The sequence below is a fragment of the Podarcis cretensis genome, assembly GCF_951804945.1.
Source record: "Podarcis cretensis genome assembly, chromosome: 1".
NCBI lineage: Eukaryota > Metazoa > Chordata > Lepidosauria > Squamata > Lacertidae > Podarcis > Podarcis cretensis.
Window position 1 is genome coordinate 120,244,633 of NC_137170.1, and position 18,631 is coordinate 120,263,263.

Below are 18,631 nucleotides of genomic sequence, written 5' to 3' on the forward strand. Positions count from 1 at the left end.
TCTTTACAGAAAATGATCTTAAGAGATTTGAATGAGCCTGTGTTTATATTAGGAAAAATAAAATTTCATCTAAAGTACAGATGACTACCAATAGCTTTGGTTATTAGGGGACAATCTGCTACAAATGGCAGAATTGGAACAGGCTCTGGAAAAATGGAAATTAAAATAACTTACATTGGAATGTTCATATCATCCATACTGATTCATGCTGCCACATCAAAACATGTTAACAGGAAATATACTGATCATTGCTGAAGTTTAATAACCATAGGCCTAGTTGTATCTTGGTGCTTGTGAATGAAATCTTGTTTTAAAAGATTGTGGATTTTTTTTTGGGGGGGGATACTTGTTCCAAAATGATCACACAAGCTCTAACCTCTGAAAGCAAACACCCTAGTAACCACTGATAGCCAAAATTCATAATTATGGTAGATTAAAAGCAAGTGGGTGAGAGCTAAGTCTTACTCAGAGTACAGCAACTAAAATTAATGTACTTAAATACACTGATTTCAATGGTCCTGTTCTGAGTATGACTAATATTGCTTATCATCCAGTGACTTTAGCTGATGCATTTCCTGGATGGGTGTGATGTAAAAGTTCTATTTCACTTGTGACACAGGAACAGAAAGAGCAAGGCTCTTGCAATTACTTTTGTCAAAGGTACCCAGTAAGGGTGGGAGTGAACACAGTGCTGAAGTGCTAAGGGGGTGGTTTTCCCTTGACAGTGTGGTGGGAATGAGGGAGAACTCAATGGATGTTGCTTGTGTTTTCAGAATCTAACCTTTCTATAGGAAACTTCTTTTGGAGCCCATATTTCTAGTTGGCAAGCAAATTGCTCAGAAAATGCACATGAGATTCTTGCATTGCAGGGGCTTGGACTAGATGACCCTTGGGGTCCCTTCCAGCTCTACAATTCTGGGATTTGCACACAACCACTATTCATGAAAGCACCAAAGCTGGTGCCCATAGGTCTATACATACAGAAAACTTTCTGTTCCTTTCTGTTCCTAGTTTCTCTCCATTAAAAGCTCAGTTCATTAGAAGTTACTGTCTGGGAAGCTTAATAATTAATGTAGCAATTTGTGGTATGTGTACATGTGAGAGCTACTTGCCTAGATAGACAATCAAGGTACAGTGGTACCTCGGGTTACATACGCTTCAGGTTATATACCCTTCAGGTTACAGACTCTGCTAACCCAGAAATATTACCTCGGGTTAAAAACTTTGCTTCAGTATGAGAACAGAAAGCGGCAGCAGGAGGCCCCATTAGCTAAAGTGGTGCTTCAGGTTAAGAACAGTTTCAGGTTAAGAACAGACCTCCAGGACAAATTACCGTAGATTCTGGCATATTAGGTGACTGGGCGTATAAGACGACTTCTTATATGCTTCGCTGGGCAGCGGCAGTGGGCAGTGGGCTCCACGCTGGGAGGAAGCTGCCCAGCGATGCTAAGCCGGCTTCGCTGGGCGGCTTCCTCCCGGCGTGGAGCCCAGCACCCACTGCTGAAGCTGCCGCCACAAGCAGCAGTGGGCGGTGGGCTCTGCGCCGGGAGGAAGCCATACCCGGCGTATAAGACGACCCCCAACTTTTTAACTTCTTTTCCGGTGTTAAAAAGTAATCTTATACGCTGGAATCTATGGTAAGTACCACTGTATTGCCTTGACCATGACACTACTAGGTTCCTGTTCACATCGTATCTCACAACTACTGTATCTCAGGTGTTGTAGCTGGCACCTTTTCGAAATATAGTGATTAGCAGGGTTTCATTAAAAACATTTTTTCTTAGGACCAAAGCAAAACATTCAAACATAAATTACAAATAAAATATGTTTCAGTAACATGAACCTTGAGAAGAAAACAGTTGAGGTAAATATATTTCTCTACCGAAAAGCTATAACAGGTTTTGTTGCACTATCTCTATACTCTCTATACTCTGCAACTTATACACATTTAACTTGTGCACATTCAGCTTTATGTAGTAATAATAATAATAATAATAATAATAATAATAATGGGTGGAATAGAGGTGAGGCTCTGGGAAGAATTGCTTTGGCAATCCCACTCACCTTTGAACCCAGTTGGTTTTGACTGTAATACAATCTTTTGGCTTTAGGTGCAATCCACAGAATGTAACCCTTGTGTAAATTGCGGGTTTAGTATAATCCAAATTGTAACCTCAGTTCCTATCACCTGTTTTATTTAACACAACCCCCCTTTTTTCTCTGTAACCCTAGTCTTTTTCTTATAATCATCATCAACAGACTTTTCTCAGAGGACAACTGTTTTTCCTCCTGCCCACTCCCACTTTTGCAGAATTGTTACTTCTGTGAAGAGTGGATTGTAAGCTGTGGAAACCCATCTACCTCTTTGTTAATTTTTTTTTTGCAATGTCCAGAAATATTAGGCAATATATAAATACAGTGATATGCTCTTGTGCTACTTTCCTTTTCTGCTTCCTGGTTAATGTACAAAGCTAGAACTTTTGCATCTACCGTGCATCGACGTATGTAGGTTCTAGATATGGAACTTGGTTGAATTACTGCTTTGCATGGTACACAGCAATTGTGAGTCGTTAATACTTCCCGTTGGGGACGCAGGTGGCGCTGTGGGTTAAAGCCTCAGCGCCTAGGACTTGCCGATCGAAAGGTCGGCAGTTCGAATCCCTGCGGCGGGGTGCGCTCCCGCTGCTCGGTCCCAGCGCCTGCCAACCTAGCAGTTCGAAAGCACCTCCGGGTGCAAGTAGATAAATAGGGACCGCTTACCAGCGGGAAGGTAAACGGCGTTTCCGTGTGCGGCTCTGGCTCGCCAGATGCAGCTTTGTCACGCTGGCCACGTGACCCGGAAGTGTCTCCGGACAGCGCTGGCCCCTGGCCTCTTGAGTGAGATGGGCGCACAACCCCAGAGTCTGTCAAGACTGGCCCGTATGGGCAGGGGTACCTTTACCTTTACCTAATACTTCCCGTTACTACTTGTGTGCAACGTCAAAGACTGTTCTTGGAAATTTTGTACAACAGCCCAGAATTCTGAATTAGTTAGATAGCATTTCAGTGATACCTAGGGAATGAAAACTTAGGAGAATTTTTTCTGTCCATGTCTAGTAACTTGATTATTTTAAAATAAGCTGGTACAGACCATACTATTTGTTTATCTATTTATTCATTTCATTTATATACCACCTTTATCTTCCAAGGATCTCAAGATATAGCAGTTGCTATTTCTGCTATGTTGCTTGATTTCTGAAACAGGTTTAATCTCAATAAAAGCATTTTCTGAAGGAAGGACATCTTCATTCCCTTAGTAAATACATAACAAATATTTGTCTACTTTTTCTGAGGCATTTTGGATAACTGCCATGATTACTAAATATAGTGTTATCAGAAACTTCATGTTTCCTGTTCCTGGAAACAATCCGATTCTGCACAAAACAAACACATTACTAAGATTATATTATTAACAAATTATATTAGAATATTAGAATATGTCCCATGAAATAGATGGAACTGAGTGAAATAACTCCTGATGGTAGAAAAAAGGAAACATGTACAAGATTGGTTTTTTTGTTTTGTTTTTAAAAATACTTTACCAAAAACACCCTTCTTTGGAAAAGTATAGTAGCTTCCAATGCAGATTTTTGCCATCTGCAAACAGAAGAGACTAGCATACTTCAAACCTAGTTTTAGCTTGTATGTTTTTCAGACTATCCTGTCCAAAGTAGAGCTCAAAAAATGTGCCGAAAAAGTAGACGTGAAAAGTTGTCAGTAGTCAGGGAGTCCCTGACTCCTGTCAGCACCTTTTTGTTATTTGTTTATCACTACTGTTGTCTTTTGCCAAAAATCCAAGAGGAAGACACACAAACAGAAAGAATGCAAAAAATAGAAGCCTATTCTCAAAAGTGCAAATTGATAAGTTTTATTACAAGCCATTGATAAGCATTGTATTGTATTTTGTTCATATCACATTATTTGACTTCTATATTTTTAATTATCTGTACATTGTTCCTGAAGAAGGAACTGCACCCTGAAATACATTGAATTGTAATAAATCTTATTCATTGACACTTTTGAGAACAGGTTTTTCCTTTTTGCATTTTTTCTACCTCTTTATTTTGTCTTAGCTCAGTGGGCTGCCTATACCCAATCTTCATACCTTTTGTTTCTTTATGTTGTTTTTAAAATAATTTTGATTGTTCGTTCATTTGAAAACTGGGCCATGGAAGCAGACCAAATTATTTAAGTTAGGAGATATAACTCATATTCTTATCTTAAGACTAAATATTTATTCCGTTGATGTGGAATTTTAGTTAACTTTGTGTGGAGTTGATGACTTTGGGTAAAGAGTTCATATACTTCATTGGTTAGAGAAATTGCAAAAGGGGTAGGAAAATGAAGGGTTCTGTATTAGTATTTACATGCAAATAGTATCTAGTTTTTAGATCTAGTGAACTCTCATTAGTGCAAAACTGTTCTAAAACCATCTCTTATTTTCTTAGGTATTCAGTACTTACTCAAATGAAGACTATGATAGACGTAATGAAGAGGTTGACCCTGTGTCAGCATCAGCTGAGTATGAGCTTGAGAAAAGGGTGGAGAAAATGGAGGTTTTTCCTGTGGAAATTGAAAAAGGTATGCATTTTAAACATTTATCCTGCAAAAATAACTTTTACTTTCAGGCCAAAGAGGTCAAAATGGCCTGGAATTAAGCCTTGGTGAAATTGATGGGAATTGTGAGTAGACATAGAAGACTAATGAAAGACCTTGTTAGCTGAGTTTAGGATTGCTTCTTAAATGTTTGATAAGGGCTGGAAGGCTGAAATATAAGGATTTTTGAAAATTGAATGGAGGATTATACAGTACAGGAATGCGTGCAAAAAACAGAATTCATTGGATTGTCACAGTACATCATTCTTTTTTTAAGAATGCATAAATGCACTTCTTACTTCAGTCATCATAGAATGACTTCCTGTTTATGATTTAAATACTATATTAAGCCAATAAGGCATTTTGCACATATGACCAATAATTATTAGCTATGAATCTAATTTTAAAAATACACGGTCTTTTTCTTTTCTTTTGTAACCCATAGGTGACAGTGGTTTAGGTATCAGTATTATTGGAATGGGTGTTGGTGCAGATCAGGGACTGGAAAAGCTGGGAATCTTTGTAAAAACGATTACTGAAGGTGGAGCTGCTCAGAAAGATGGTCGGTAAGTTTCCGCTAGGAATGCTTATTCTGTTTTGCAGACATTAGTAAAACCAAGCCAGAATAAAAGTATACAAACTAAGTTTTATTACTTTTCAGTATCTGAATGTTTCACTGGCTCAGTTCAGGTGAAATGGGAAACCATGTTTTCCTTCTATAAGGATAGTGTGTATTAGAGAGACAGTTGCACAACACAGTAGGCCATGTAAATTCTATTTTTTCACTCATGCAGTGTTAGTGTGCAAAGGTGGATGTCTTCTTTAAATATCCTATGAGATTACAGCCCCTATATTGTGCTGAATGTCATTCTAGAAGGTTCTCCAACCCCTAGAAGCTTGCTTATTACCACTGTAACAGAAGGAAGGTGCAGATAGGATCTTACACAAGCTCTTCATTATCAAAAATGTATCACTTGGAATCGAGCAAGTGCATATTGCCTCCTTAAGAAGTTCTTAACTAGTTTAAATATATATTCTCCCAGTCCCTACCTGCACTTTAAACATGTACTTCCATTTTAAAACCAAACATATTTGAGTCTGGTTTAGATCTTTAGTTTCTTTTTCCCTGTGGGAGGGGGCTCATTTGTGAGGAAAGGTGGGATATAAATAGAATTAATAATCTATCCAAAAGTTACCATTGAAAATATTCTGTAGGGTATGTTCTGTAGAACATAATGACCAGACAGGCCCTTACTCATATGCTTTTTATTGTTTTCATTCAAATGCCCTTTTATTTTAACAAATATAGTGTGGTGTGTAACACCAAATATGTTTATTCTTTGCCTTTCAGAATCCAAGTAAATGATCAAATTGTTGAAGTTGACGGTATAAGTCTTGTTGGAGTAACCCAGTTTTTTGCAGCAACTGTACTAAAAAATACAAAAGGCACAGTCAGGTATGTGTAATTTTATAAAATAAGCAGGGGTTTTTTTAGTAATAGAGTTGAAGGGGAAATATTAAAATTATTTCCTGCTGGTGACACTGTCATTTTATATTTGACTTATTGATGGTGGTTGATGGTTTTCTGTAGGTTTCTGATTGGAAGAGAAAAACCAGGAACTCAGAGTGAAGTAGCTCGACTTATAAGTGAGACATTGGAGCAGGAGAGATGTTTGTATGAGCATCAGTATGCCCATGATGATACAGAACAGGTATCAATTAAAATATAACATTGCATGTACATTGTACACCTTTCCTTTCCTGTGCCCTGCTCCTAAGTTCTTTCTCTTGGCTCATTCTGAGCCCTGTTTCCTGCTGATCTTGTTGTGTTACCTTTCCTTCTCCACTCCTCATAACTGTCCACATCATCAAGAGGCGGTACAGTCACGTTCAGCCTTACCGGTCAAATATAGTTCATACTGTGAATGGGCAACATTGCTGACTGAATTCACTGCCATTTCTGCTTTCTATTCCTTCACCCAAGTAAACTCCCAGGGTCCCCCAAGCATTTGCTCCATCTTTGTGGATGGTGATGTTTTGAATGTGTAGACATTGTCACTTATCCTGAGCACCAGTAATAGAAAGAAAGATTACAACTTCTCACTGTACATGTTCAAAATATTTCAGCAAACCTTTTCCTTTCCTGGAGGATGCTGAGCGGACAACAGATGTTTAATCTATAGCCCTAGCCAGCAAGTAGCTTTTTTAAAGAGCTGTTTTGAGAAATGAGAGAGATAGTGGGCCAGTATATTAACCACCAGCCTATAAAGTACAGTATTTTTCTGTGTACAAGACAATGTTTCCCCCCAAAATTTTTAGTCAAAATTGGGGGTTGTCTTATGCACAGATTTATATAGTAAGTCTTGGGTGAGCTGGTACTCAGGGCCACGGAGAGGTGAGACTGTGTTGAGGTGAGGAGGGAGCCTGGCCGTGGCGCCGTCAACTTTCTCTGGCTGAGGTGAGGCAAAGCCAGACACAGACTGGAGAGACGAGGCGAGGCTGTGCTGAGGTGTGAGGGATCGAATGGGGAATCACCATAAAAAAACTCAACAACCTTTTGGGCGATTTCCCCAAAAAGCTGAACAACTTTAAAATAACGATTTCTTAATTTTGGGCTCCCAAAAGTAGGGGCTGTATTATACATGGGGTTGTGTTATACACAGAAAAATACGGTATCTTGCTTTTTGTTACCAGTTACTGTATTTTACTCTTCGACTTCGGTGTCTGTAAGTTGGCAGCTGAGGGGGCAGGTTGCACTCCCCAGCTGACCGGATTTAGTCCCAGGGGACTCTGGTTGCTGACTTCTAATGTAAAAGCTGTAATAAAGTAATCTATGCAACAACAAGCTTTTGGATATGTTTGTACCTGAGCAGTGCCCTCCTATAATTATCAAATACAATGGAGTTCAAAACTAGTAAGTGTCTTTTTTGGACAGCAAATGCAAGAAAAATGTGTAGTGTTATAAGAGAGTGGAGGAAACACTTCTCTACCTGCTTTCTCCATGTCATGAATAATTTTATACACTGCTATCGTGCAGCCTCCTGCTTGGCTTTTCTCTAAACTTAAAAGCCCCAGATTCTCTAACTTATCAAATGGGCGTTTTCCCACCCCCTTGGTCATTTTGATTGTCTTTTCCAGAACTGAATTGTTTTTGAGTATTTCAAGTTGAATTGTGTATGGATTTACATAAGTTGTTATTATTATTTTAAATGCAGAAATATAGAAGTGACATTTCAAAGCCATTTTATCTTTGTTAGAAAAAGTTGTACTTATTTTCAATAATACATAATACCTCAGGATGATGATTATGATGAAGATGAAGATTCTTTTGAATCACATTTACATGGAAAATCGGTGGAAGTGTTTTATCTTCCTGAAAATGAGGATATTAATTTGCCACTAGACATGGATTCTACACAGTTTCTGTTGAAGTTTAAAGAGGTATGATGCAATGATTTGCCGTCTATTAAATGGGTAATTAATTTTGGTTGGACTTCATTACATGTCCCTGTTACATGTTCTATTGTCTACAGACATTAGCATGATTCACACATTTGCCTTAGACTGCACAAATGTGCAGGCTTCTGCCTTAAATCTGCTTTGCTCCTCCCTGACACTTTTTTGCTGCTGTGCTGCACTGAGCTAAGGTTTGGCTTAACATGTCATCTGAACTGGGAGTCATGGTTAAGCTCCCTCCTCCCTAACCATGAGCCTGTAACAAAGAGCAAACTTTAACCATGAGTCCTAGTTCAGGCAATTTAGCTTAGTGTGGCATGGTTGCAAAGAGGACTGGGAGCAGCAAAATGACTGCAATCAACTCTCCAGGAGCTAACACGTTAATTCAGTTTTACTTAACCAAGGTTTGGTTATAGCATCTACACTGTAATTCTAGATTTAAGGATATTTTTCTCCTTAAATCTTCTGCTGTTCCTTTATGAAAAGAATAATTTATTAGCAAATCACTTCTCCAATGGTAGATTTCACGGAAAAAGAGCAAGTTAGCAGAAATTTATCAATATATGTTAGCAATATTTTGGCAATATATTTTATCAATTACAGAACTATATCCATTCCACTGCCTGCTTGCTTGCCTTTATTTCACACCTTTTCCCCAGAAGTGAGGCTCAAGGCAGCTCACTTAAATTAAAGCAACATGGATAAACTGCAGATAGGTGAAAACATGGGGTGATATCAACTGAGCAAGTAATAATAAACATAGGTTGAAATCCGAAGAGTCTCTTAGATCCATATTGGTGCTTCTGTTTACATCCAGGAGCTTCCCTATTTGGTTGAAGTTTTTTCCTCATCTGCACTGGGAGAGCAGTACTGAAGTCTGCTTTCACAGTTACTCTGAGTTCTGTGGGTGATGTGTTCAGTGGCCTCAAAACTTTTACGTTGAGCTTCTTCAGTGGATATTTAGATCTGAGTCTTTATCAGATAGACCTTACTAACTCTGATATAAAAACCAAAACTTGTTTTTGCATTGGCATGTGTAATATCAAGCCTTCAGAATACACCTCTCCAGAGATGCTTTTTAAAAAACACAAAACTATTCAAGACCAAAAGTATAATCTTTCAGTCTCCACATGTGTGAGCTGGGGACTTGACTGTTCTCATTTGAATTATGCTCCTTTGGTCATGCTGCAACCGTGAGAGTCTCATAAGTTAGTAGTGGATCCCTTCTTTTATTGCTATCTTGCAAAGGATAACCAGCCTGAAATGTTTTCCTTCTTAGAATTCTGTCAGTGAACAATGAAACTTGATCACTAATCTTTAAAAATATTTAATTTCAGTTCTTTTTTCCAGAAAGCTTTGACTTGAGACATTTTTATTTGCTTTCATATTTTATGTTAGATATTTGGTAAAAAGTATATGTTAGCATTACATTCCTGAAACAGCTATAGTTGGAAATGAGTGGTTGACTCACAAATAGGAATACATACACCAGCAAACTCATCCAATAAGCACAGTGTGATCAACATAAATACTACGTTGCAGATAAATAGATCTCAGTTGCTTCCTAGATCCTTATGTTTAGAGATACTCTGAACATAGCAGTAGAAACTGCAGTATAGAATTACTGTGTTTAAGGACTTAATGATCTACAAAAACAACAACCTTTCACTATACCCATTGTTTTCTCCTCTGACAAGTTTTTTTTTATTATCCTTTTGTAGCTACAGTTGAAGCATGCAGTTACGACAGCCGAAGTTAACCAACTTAAGGAAAAGGTACAGTTTTAATATATAATGATATATGAAAATTGTTTTAATTTGTATGTGGATATGCTGAGGACAGCTATGGTGAAACCAAACTTTAATCAAAAGCAAGTAAGCTCATTATTTAAACAAATTATTTATGATGATTGATGAAGGATGTTGGGCCTTCTATATATTTTCCCCCTTTCTCTTGGTATTTTTGTTTTAAATATAAATATGATGTGTTTATTAAATTATTCCATGTAATAATGCTTTGGAAACAAAAGCAAGCTCAGAACTATCCAGGTAGAAATGGCAACTGTATTGGAGGAAGATTGCATTAGCTCTTGCTCTGTGCATGCCAGTTTTTATTTCCAACACACCTTTGTCTGCTGCCTATTCTCATTTTGTAAAGAGAACAACCTCATTTCCCTTCATCATCTATAGTGCCAGGCTTGAGAATTACATGGTGCAGTCTGATTTCTTACCTCCTGCTACAGAAGGGAAAATTCTACTGTAAAAATGTTGGTATGTTGTCTATATGCTGAAAGTTTTATTAAGATGGAGAATTGCAACATTTGTTGATAAGGAAAGTGCACGCACGTGCGCGCGCGTGCGCGCGCACGCACACACACACACACACACACAAATAAATTGAATGTTAGCATAAAAAACTGTACCAGGTGTGGATTTTTCAATCACTGCAGAACTGTGTTGGGAAAATATCTGACAGGCAAAGTAAATTCATTCTATGTAAATTTCAACAACATAGGAATCTTTGATCTGTCAATATTATTCTTACATTATCATTTTAGTAGCAGAGTGGCAATGACTTGTCGCACAGAGTGAACTATGGCTACTGAATGAATGAAATTTATTATTACGGTCACAGACCAGTTCCGGCTGTGGCTACTCTCTTTCCTTCTATCTAAACTACAGTATGAAAAGTAAATCTCACGCTGCACTGGGACAACTGCTTACATGGCAGGGAGAAAACAGGAACCTCTGCAAAAGCACCTATGAAACTCGTAAATGTTACTCAAGCCTTGGATCTGACAACGCCACTGCCAATTTCATTTATTTAAAGCCTTTTAATTCCACTCTTCAACCAAAAAAAGCCCCCAAATTCCGATGCAGATACGGATTGAATGTAAATGTATACTGCAGCTTCAATGACTTGTATGAAACTCTCAAAATATTGCTAGCAATAAGCTGTCTGATGGTGTAGGCCTTTAGAAATGAGTTTGTTTCTGAAGGTGGGATAGCATATTTGTCTTCCATACTGACAGGAGCAGTCTGAATCTTAGAAGTTAGGTTCCTCATTTATTTGGGATGTGGCCAGAAATAAAAAATAAAATGAGAATATGTTGTAAAATGAATAATCCTGAACAGATTTTGTCCAGAAGGACTTCTATGAATCTACAGCAATATTAGCTGTTTCAGTGATATGCAAGTCAGTAGCTTTTTGTTGCTGTTGTTGTTTTATTTTCATTGCTGCACATAGCTGTCAACTTTTCCCTTTTGTTGCGAGGAATCCTATTTGGAATAAGGGAATTTCCCTTAAAAAAAGGGAAACGTTGACAGCTATGTTGCTGCATTAGAACTGACTTATTCTTTTTAAAGACTCATAAATGATTGTGAAGAGTTACATAGCTAATACCTAATACTGATGAATTGTTTTTTAAAGTTAAAAGCATCAGAAGCTGAAAAGATTGAATGGGAGTTAACTAAATCCCAGCTCCAGGAAACTTTAAGTGAGAACAAAGAAAAAATAAAGAAGTTGGAGACCTATTGGTTAGAAGCGCAAAGTTTATGCAAAACAGTAAATGAACATCTTAAAGAAACTCAGGAACAATACGATGCCCTGGAGAAAAAATACAACAAGGCCAAGAAATTGCTCAAAGAGTATCAGCAAAAGTGAGTTCATTATCATTTTCTTTCAGTTAATCTCATACAGGACATTCCTTGTCATTTCTTGCATGTACTATAAGTTATGCATAATGTCAGTGGTTTACTTTGGATGATGCAGAAAAATCTAAGAGAGTTTGATTTCAGTACTGAAAACACTCTGAAACATGGAAAGCATAAATAGAGGGAAGTTATCTAAGTTGATGCCACAATGGGAAAATGCATCCTTTACAACATCTATCTCATCATCTGACAGATACTCCATGTAGTTTCTACAGAATATTTAAAAACAAAGTCGCAATACTTTGATAGTGTATCCTTTGCTATTATCTTGGAGGGGCTTTGAGAGACTTTTTGAGGCACCTCAGTTCTCTAATAAACACAGCAGAGAGGTAAATTGGCTAGGATTCAGAATGTGTAACTCTAAAGGTAAATTTTAAGTAAAAACAAATAAAGAACTTTTAAAGGAACCAGGAGGTCACATGGAACATCTGCTAAGCAACAGAATTAACATTTAAAACAGGGTGGCAGGTAGGAGTAGAATAGAAAACCACAACACATTTTCTCCTTAGACTGGTTAGTCAAATCCTGCAACAGGGTCTCCTGTATGTGCATTCAGAGGCATGCAAGAAAATTACAGTGGTGCCCCGCAAGACGAATGCCTCGCAAGACGGAAAACCTGCAAGACGAAAGGGTTTTCCGTTTTGGAGGCGCTTCGCAAAATGAATTTCCCTATGGGCTTGCTTCGCAAGACAAAATGTCTTGCGAGTTTTTCCGACTTTTTTTTCCTCCCCCCCCTTTTCTAAGCCGCTAAGCCGCTTATCTGCTTATCCGCTAAGCTGATAAGTCGCTAAAAGCCGCTACGCTGCTAATAGCGCTAATCCGCTAATCCGTCAATGGGCTTGTTTCGCAAGACGAAAAAACCGCTAGACGAAGAGAGTCGCGGAACGGATTCTTTTCGTCTTGCGGGGCACCACTGTAAATCCATCAGGCTGCTTACAATGTGGAATGGGTTTTGGTCTTAAGGAAAAATGGAACTGGTTAGGTTAATAAAAAACAATGAGATTACTTGGAAATGTATTTTGCTGGTAAGAACAGGCCATCTTGGTAAGCTGGAGAGGACAGTGGCAGTAGAAAGAGTAGATGTGGGGCAGGAAGGGAGTGAGTGGGAGAACAAAGAACAAGCAGAAAGAAAGAGGACAAGAAGCTGTGCAATTTCATGGAGATGTTGGTGTTCACTAGTTGTATATAACAACCAGAATAATACTGTGTATGAGATGAGATTGTAAAAGTAGAAGACTTAACAATATACTGGTAGTTATTTTTAGTTTTTCAATACACGTTGATAACTAGCTCAACATGATAACTAGCTCAACTAGCTCCTTCTAAATTGCATAATGTGACTGTTTCTTTCCCCTTCCAGAGAAGTAGAACTCATGAAAAAGGAAGAGGATCATACAAAAATTATTGGAGAGAGAGACCAGGAGCATGTAAATCAGCTGAAAATATTGCAGGAGAAGGTTAGGCAAAGATGACTTAGTAATTACTGGCTTTAATTATGTTAAAAACTGCTTTATTGATTTTTAAATTGCATTGTAACATTTTCAGATTTCAGAGCTTGAAGATAAATTAAAAATATATGAGAGACTCCCATTTATGTTTGGAAATAGCAGTTTATTAGAAACTACAACTCCAAGTTCTGAACAACTTACAGAAAACCTTGAAGTAAAAGATGATGTTCAGGAATTTGAGTCTTCAATAGAGAAATTGGATTTTTCTGGTAAGTAAAAGTAGAAATTCAGCAGCATTTATTTCTTCGATTTCTTAAATATGTGCTATATGTTGTTGCTATGAATTTTACAGTGGAAGATGTCAATCTTGCTAGTAAGTAGAACTGTTAGTCCCTAGGTGAAGCTTCAGTCTGATGAAGCAGGAATAATACTGATTCCCTTTGTATATAAATAGGGCTATTTCAGGGCTTAAAACCTTTACTGCGCTTTTACTGCATCAGTGGGAACCTCTAACCCTGAAAACCTTGGATACTTTCCCTGTATTGTTTGATTCCAGCCTGTGTTTGAAACTCCCATTGTTCTAGGCGCATTTTGCGACAGGGAATTTCATTAGCACGAGTAGTTCCTGAGCTCTGGGCACAGTACTGCATCAAAGATTTCAGATTAAAACTGCGGAGTTGAAGGAAAGGAGGACCTTTTTCTGCTTCCCCACTTCCAGCTACTCTATGAAGACTGGAGAAGATACCCTCTTAAGAATATTAGGGTGGGTGGGTGGGGAGGGGAAGGACTACACCATGTGAAAAATGAGCATAATATTTTAGCTGCAGTTCATTCCTTTTCAGCTTTGTATTCTTGCTATTAAAAAAGTGCACCTAGACCAGGGGTCAGCAAACTTTCCAGGAGGGAGCCGGTCCACTGTCCCTCGACCTTGTGGGGGGGCCGGACCACCCTCTCCCGAAAGCACCCCACCGCCGCCACTCACACCGCAGCTGCTGACACCGCCTTGTCTTCGGCAGTGTCGTCATTGTCCTCTGCCTTGGCTAGGGGTCCGTGGAGCACAGAGCCCAGGCCGCTGGCCTGGGCGGCGAAGGCAGCCTCCCTGCCATTGCCTTTTCCTCCTGCTCAGCTCTTGGCCATACACAGCCATCTCAGCGGGAAGGAAGGGGCATCGCCCAGAGGTGTCCATGGCTTTGGATTGGCTGCAGTAGCTTCTTGCAGCCAATCTGAAGCTGTGCCAGTGTCGCCACCCGCCCAGAGGCGTCCACGGCTTTGGATTGGCTGCAGGAGCTTCCTGCAGCCAATCCGAAGCCGTGCCAGTGTCGCGGAAGTCAGTCCCCATGCGACGAGGTCTCTGCTCTGCGCTGGTTTAGTACGGGGGCTGACTTGCAGCAGGGTCTGAAAGGTTCATGGGCCAGATTAACAAGCCCGGTGGGCTGCATCCGGCCCCCGGGCCTTAGTTTGCCGATCCCTGGCCTAGACATTCCATTGTTGCACCCATAACCTAGGTTTAAGGTGCCATTTAGCTCCTAGCTTTCATTTCTCAGTTTCTAACACCGATTCCAGACCATTGGGCACAGGAAACTGCTTGCAGGCACAACAGATCAACTGACTCTTGGTGTCTGCATGCCCCCTAAGCCTTTGCCTGCAATGTTGATTTTAAATCACGTGGGCATAGGAAAACATTTCACCTGACAGAATGGTGACTTCAGATGATTGCTGTGAAATGGCCCACAGGGTTTGGGGGAGGTAACAATTTAGCCTGATGGCATCAAAAGGTTCACCACAACTGTATTGCTGAGTCTAGTTGTCTTCAGGGTTCCTAACTGAAAGAGTCCCTTCTAAGGAATATGTCTTTTTAAAAAAATGAAATACGTTTCCTCTTTCTAAGGGGAAAACTTGCTTGTAGCTGCTCCAACAGAAAGTGCAATGGTCCAGTGGCGTAGCGTGGGGGGGTGCAGGGGGGGCCGGCCGCACCGGGCGCAACATCTGGGGTTATGGCAAATCCACGGGTTAGGGGGCGCAAATTACTTGCCTTGCCCCGGGTGCTGACAACCCACGCTACGCCACTGCAATGGTCATCTTAAAAGTCAATCTAAATCTGACCAGGGCAGATCCTTAACTGGAGTTAAGTGATAGGACCATTGGGATATGCATCTCCCAACATCCTGTAATAAAGATCTCCTGATCTCCTTACTCATGGTATGCACAGAAGTTGCATACATGAGAAGAACACATATATTTTGTATCCTCAGTGAATTAATAAATAAGTAGGGATGTAGTATTAGACAACTGTTAAACAACCTGTAAAAGGTGCACAGTACAAGCAAAATTTTTAAGTTCTTCAATATGTTCTTTAATACGATCCACTTAGAATTGCCATCTGTTTGCTAATTCAGCAAGGTATGCCTTCTGTTGTAAAACTCAGGTATGGTCCTGACTGTTGTGTACTAACAAAGAACTTAACAAACAACTTATAAAAGGGCATTTTATTGAACCAGCTGCGATACTGAAAAGGGTGTGCAAGCTTTGGAGTCTGAATTCTGTGTTTCCATTCAATTTATAGAGAGTCAGATTACTTAAGACATTGAATGCAAGCTTATAAAAGAGCACTGACTAATTTTGTTAGGGAGGGAATGGGGAGACAGAGGTTCTGTTGCTGGAATATCATTTTTAAGGTAACTTTGTTTTGTTTTGTTTTGTTTACAGATTTTGATACTTTTGTTGGGGACACACCAAGGTTAGACACCAGTGCACATAAAGCAAAAGCCCAGCTTGCCTTGAAAGTGAAACGTCAGCCACCTTCTCGGTCAAAGCTGAAAGCATCTCTTGGGGCTGCACAGAAGGAAATAAACTTGCTGGTACAGTATTCACTTTATTGATTCCCCTCCAGATATAATTTAACTTTGTTTAAATGCACTCACTGATGAGATTAATTTTATCATTTACCCAACACTCCGCTGTACCACCTTTCCGCTCTTAATAAGATGTCCTGCTATAAGCTGGGTTTTTGCTGCACATTTCAGTAAATCTCTCTTCCTGCTGCCACCACAACAAATTTATCTGAAAACTCCACCCCTAACATAGCCAAGTATGAGGCATGTAGTTTAATACAAATAATATATTAAATAAAAAAGTAATGGTTGTATGATTACTTGAAGTACATAAGCATTTGGTATCTTGGACTTAGGCAATTATTAAAACTTTAAATTTAAAAACTTTTATTTCTTAATACATTTTTAGGATGTGGATGATAATGATGATAATAATACAGAGGAAATAATCCAGAGCAGATCTTCAGAAGTGACAGAGAAGATCATTTCATCACATCAGCAGAGTGATGTAGATCAAAGAGATGAGAAGCATGAGCATGCTGAAAGCACTGACAGTTTATTAGAATCAAGTCCATCAACTTCCTTGCACTCTTCTCCAGTATATAAACCAAACACAGAAAATAGTCCTGAAGCAACTCAGCCAGCTTCTAATGATGATAAAACTCCAAATTCTCCTTCAGGATGCAGCAGAAATGTCAAGCATAGAGACTCAAAGGGCAAAGGAAGAGTGAACAAAGGTAATTTAAAATTCCTTGCGTTTAAAAATTTTAAGTCCTGAAAAACTGTCGATACACACAGTGTGGTTCTTGCCTCCTGCTATTAAAAGTTAAACAATTACTGTTTACCCATTCTTGTACATTATGCCTCTAATGTAAGCAACACTGTAAATTTAATATAATATTTAATCTTCTATTTAAATGTAAGAAATTGCACAATCTGTATGCTTCAGTCATTTGATGTCACCTTGCAAAAGCAAAGAGAACATTATATTGTAAAACGTTTGTCAGCACAATATAGTTTCTGTTGTGCTTATCTATAGAAGAGGCTTTGCTTTCTTTTAAGTTAGGAAGTATATCAGTGTTAGACTTCTTATGTCATTATTTTATTTTACACAGATGACAAACGAAGTGAAGAAAAGACTGAATCAAGTGAAGGTGCCTCTGCGGGCAAGTCCAAAAGGCGTTTCCCAGATTTTGGGTACGACGTGCATGTTTTTAAATGATAGAATGTTTGTTAAAAGTTCCTGTAACTGAACTGCAGTTTTATCATGTGTCAAAAACTAATTTGATGCTAATCTGCATAACTGGCAGCTGGGAATAATTGTGTGCATGATTGTATCAAAATTGAAAATGACACTGGTTTGAAGAATACGCGTAAGTGGAAATAACCGCGCTTCAAACTTCCTTGTTCCTCTGGCATCTCAAAGCTTTAATAATTTGCTTCATGCCATAAGGGTCCTTCAGTGCTTGAGTGACTGATCTTTGGGAATGGCTTTGCCTCAGTCTGCAATCTTAAACACACTTTAATAAGAAATAAATTTAATTTGGGATAGGCACCTTTAGGATCAGACCATACACATTCAGATAAATAAAGAACGTTGTTCTGTTGCATTATAACAAAATATAAAGGTTATATCTTTTATGGTAGGGCTTTTATGTTTAAAATTTGAGATAATAAATCTAGCTAAATTGCAGTTGGTTCTGTATGAGACCAGCAAGTTACTTTTAAAGTGGAGAAGGATGCTCAGGTTCCCCTCTGTCAGAGTTGAGGGTAAAATTACAGTGTATGTCCATAGCTCAAAACTGAAATAATGATTCATGTGTAGTGACAACTTCACTCTGGAGAAGTCTGGAAATCGTTACTTTGTATCCCTCTCCTTCGAAACCCAAGACATGAACTCTGGCACATAACAGCAGCCACCATTGTAGCAGAGAGCAAAGAAGGCACGGATGGGATGGGATGTAAAGTTGTGGGTGTTCAAGACAGTTCTTGTTTTGGGGGAAGAGACCATATATATCAACAGCTAAGGATGCACCTATGCGTCTTGAGTTATATTTACTAAGTTATATGATGATGGGTTGCTTCTTTTTTCCTTCAGTGTATATTCTCAATGGAATATTACAAAATATTTGTTATAATTGATTGCACTTTGAAATACATTTGAAATGTGAACCATATTTCTATTTATAATTGACAATTGGGCTGGTTCAAAGATAGTGGGTCATTTCAGTTTAATTTGATTCCTTGTGGTCAGTTGGGGATTGATCTACTTGTTCTCTCATTTACCCCACTTCCCTTTACTATACTTGACTAGTGTGAATTGACAATTGTGTGAAACCTATTGATTTATTTTGCAGTATGCCACAGATATATTGGGACAAATTTGACTTAGCTATTTTGTGCGTTTTATTAAACTACTTTCTTTAATTTCAGGGGCCTAAGAAAATCTGGTGGTAAAGGGAAGAAGCAAGAAAAAGAAAATGCAAGGAGTTCGCTAGACAGCCGGTACTTAGAGAAGCATTTTATGTTCTTAACTATGCATTCCAAT

General features: G+C 38.8%; 1 protein-coding gene across 2 annotated transcripts in view; it reads left to right on the plus strand.

The window, feature by feature from the left end:
* LOC307216072 (neurabin-1-like) overlaps nt 1–18,631 on the plus strand; it is a 41,128-nt gene that overhangs the window by 11,097 nt on the left and 11,400 nt on the right. For both annotated transcript variants that reach the window (XM_079975926.1, XM_079975927.1), the window contains exons 3-15: nt 4,488–4,620; nt 5,081–5,201; nt 5,987–6,091; nt 6,227–6,347; nt 7,933–8,076; nt 9,813–9,866; nt 11,521–11,750; nt 13,165–13,261; nt 13,350–13,521; nt 15,959–16,110; nt 16,493–16,820; nt 17,199–17,280; nt 18,517–18,588. In XM_079975926.1, coding sequence (XP_079832052.1) covers nt 4,488–4,620; nt 5,081–5,201; nt 5,987–6,091; nt 6,227–6,347; nt 7,933–8,076; nt 9,813–9,866; nt 11,521–11,750; nt 13,165–13,261; nt 13,350–13,521; nt 15,959–16,110; nt 16,493–16,820; nt 17,199–17,280; nt 18,517–18,588 — 1,811 coding nt within the window. The remainder of the gene's footprint in view (nt 1–4,487; nt 4,621–5,080; nt 5,202–5,986; nt 6,092–6,226; nt 6,348–7,932; nt 8,077–9,812; nt 9,867–11,520; nt 11,751–13,164; nt 13,262–13,349; nt 13,522–15,958; nt 16,111–16,492; nt 16,821–17,198; nt 17,281–18,516; nt 18,589–18,631) is intronic.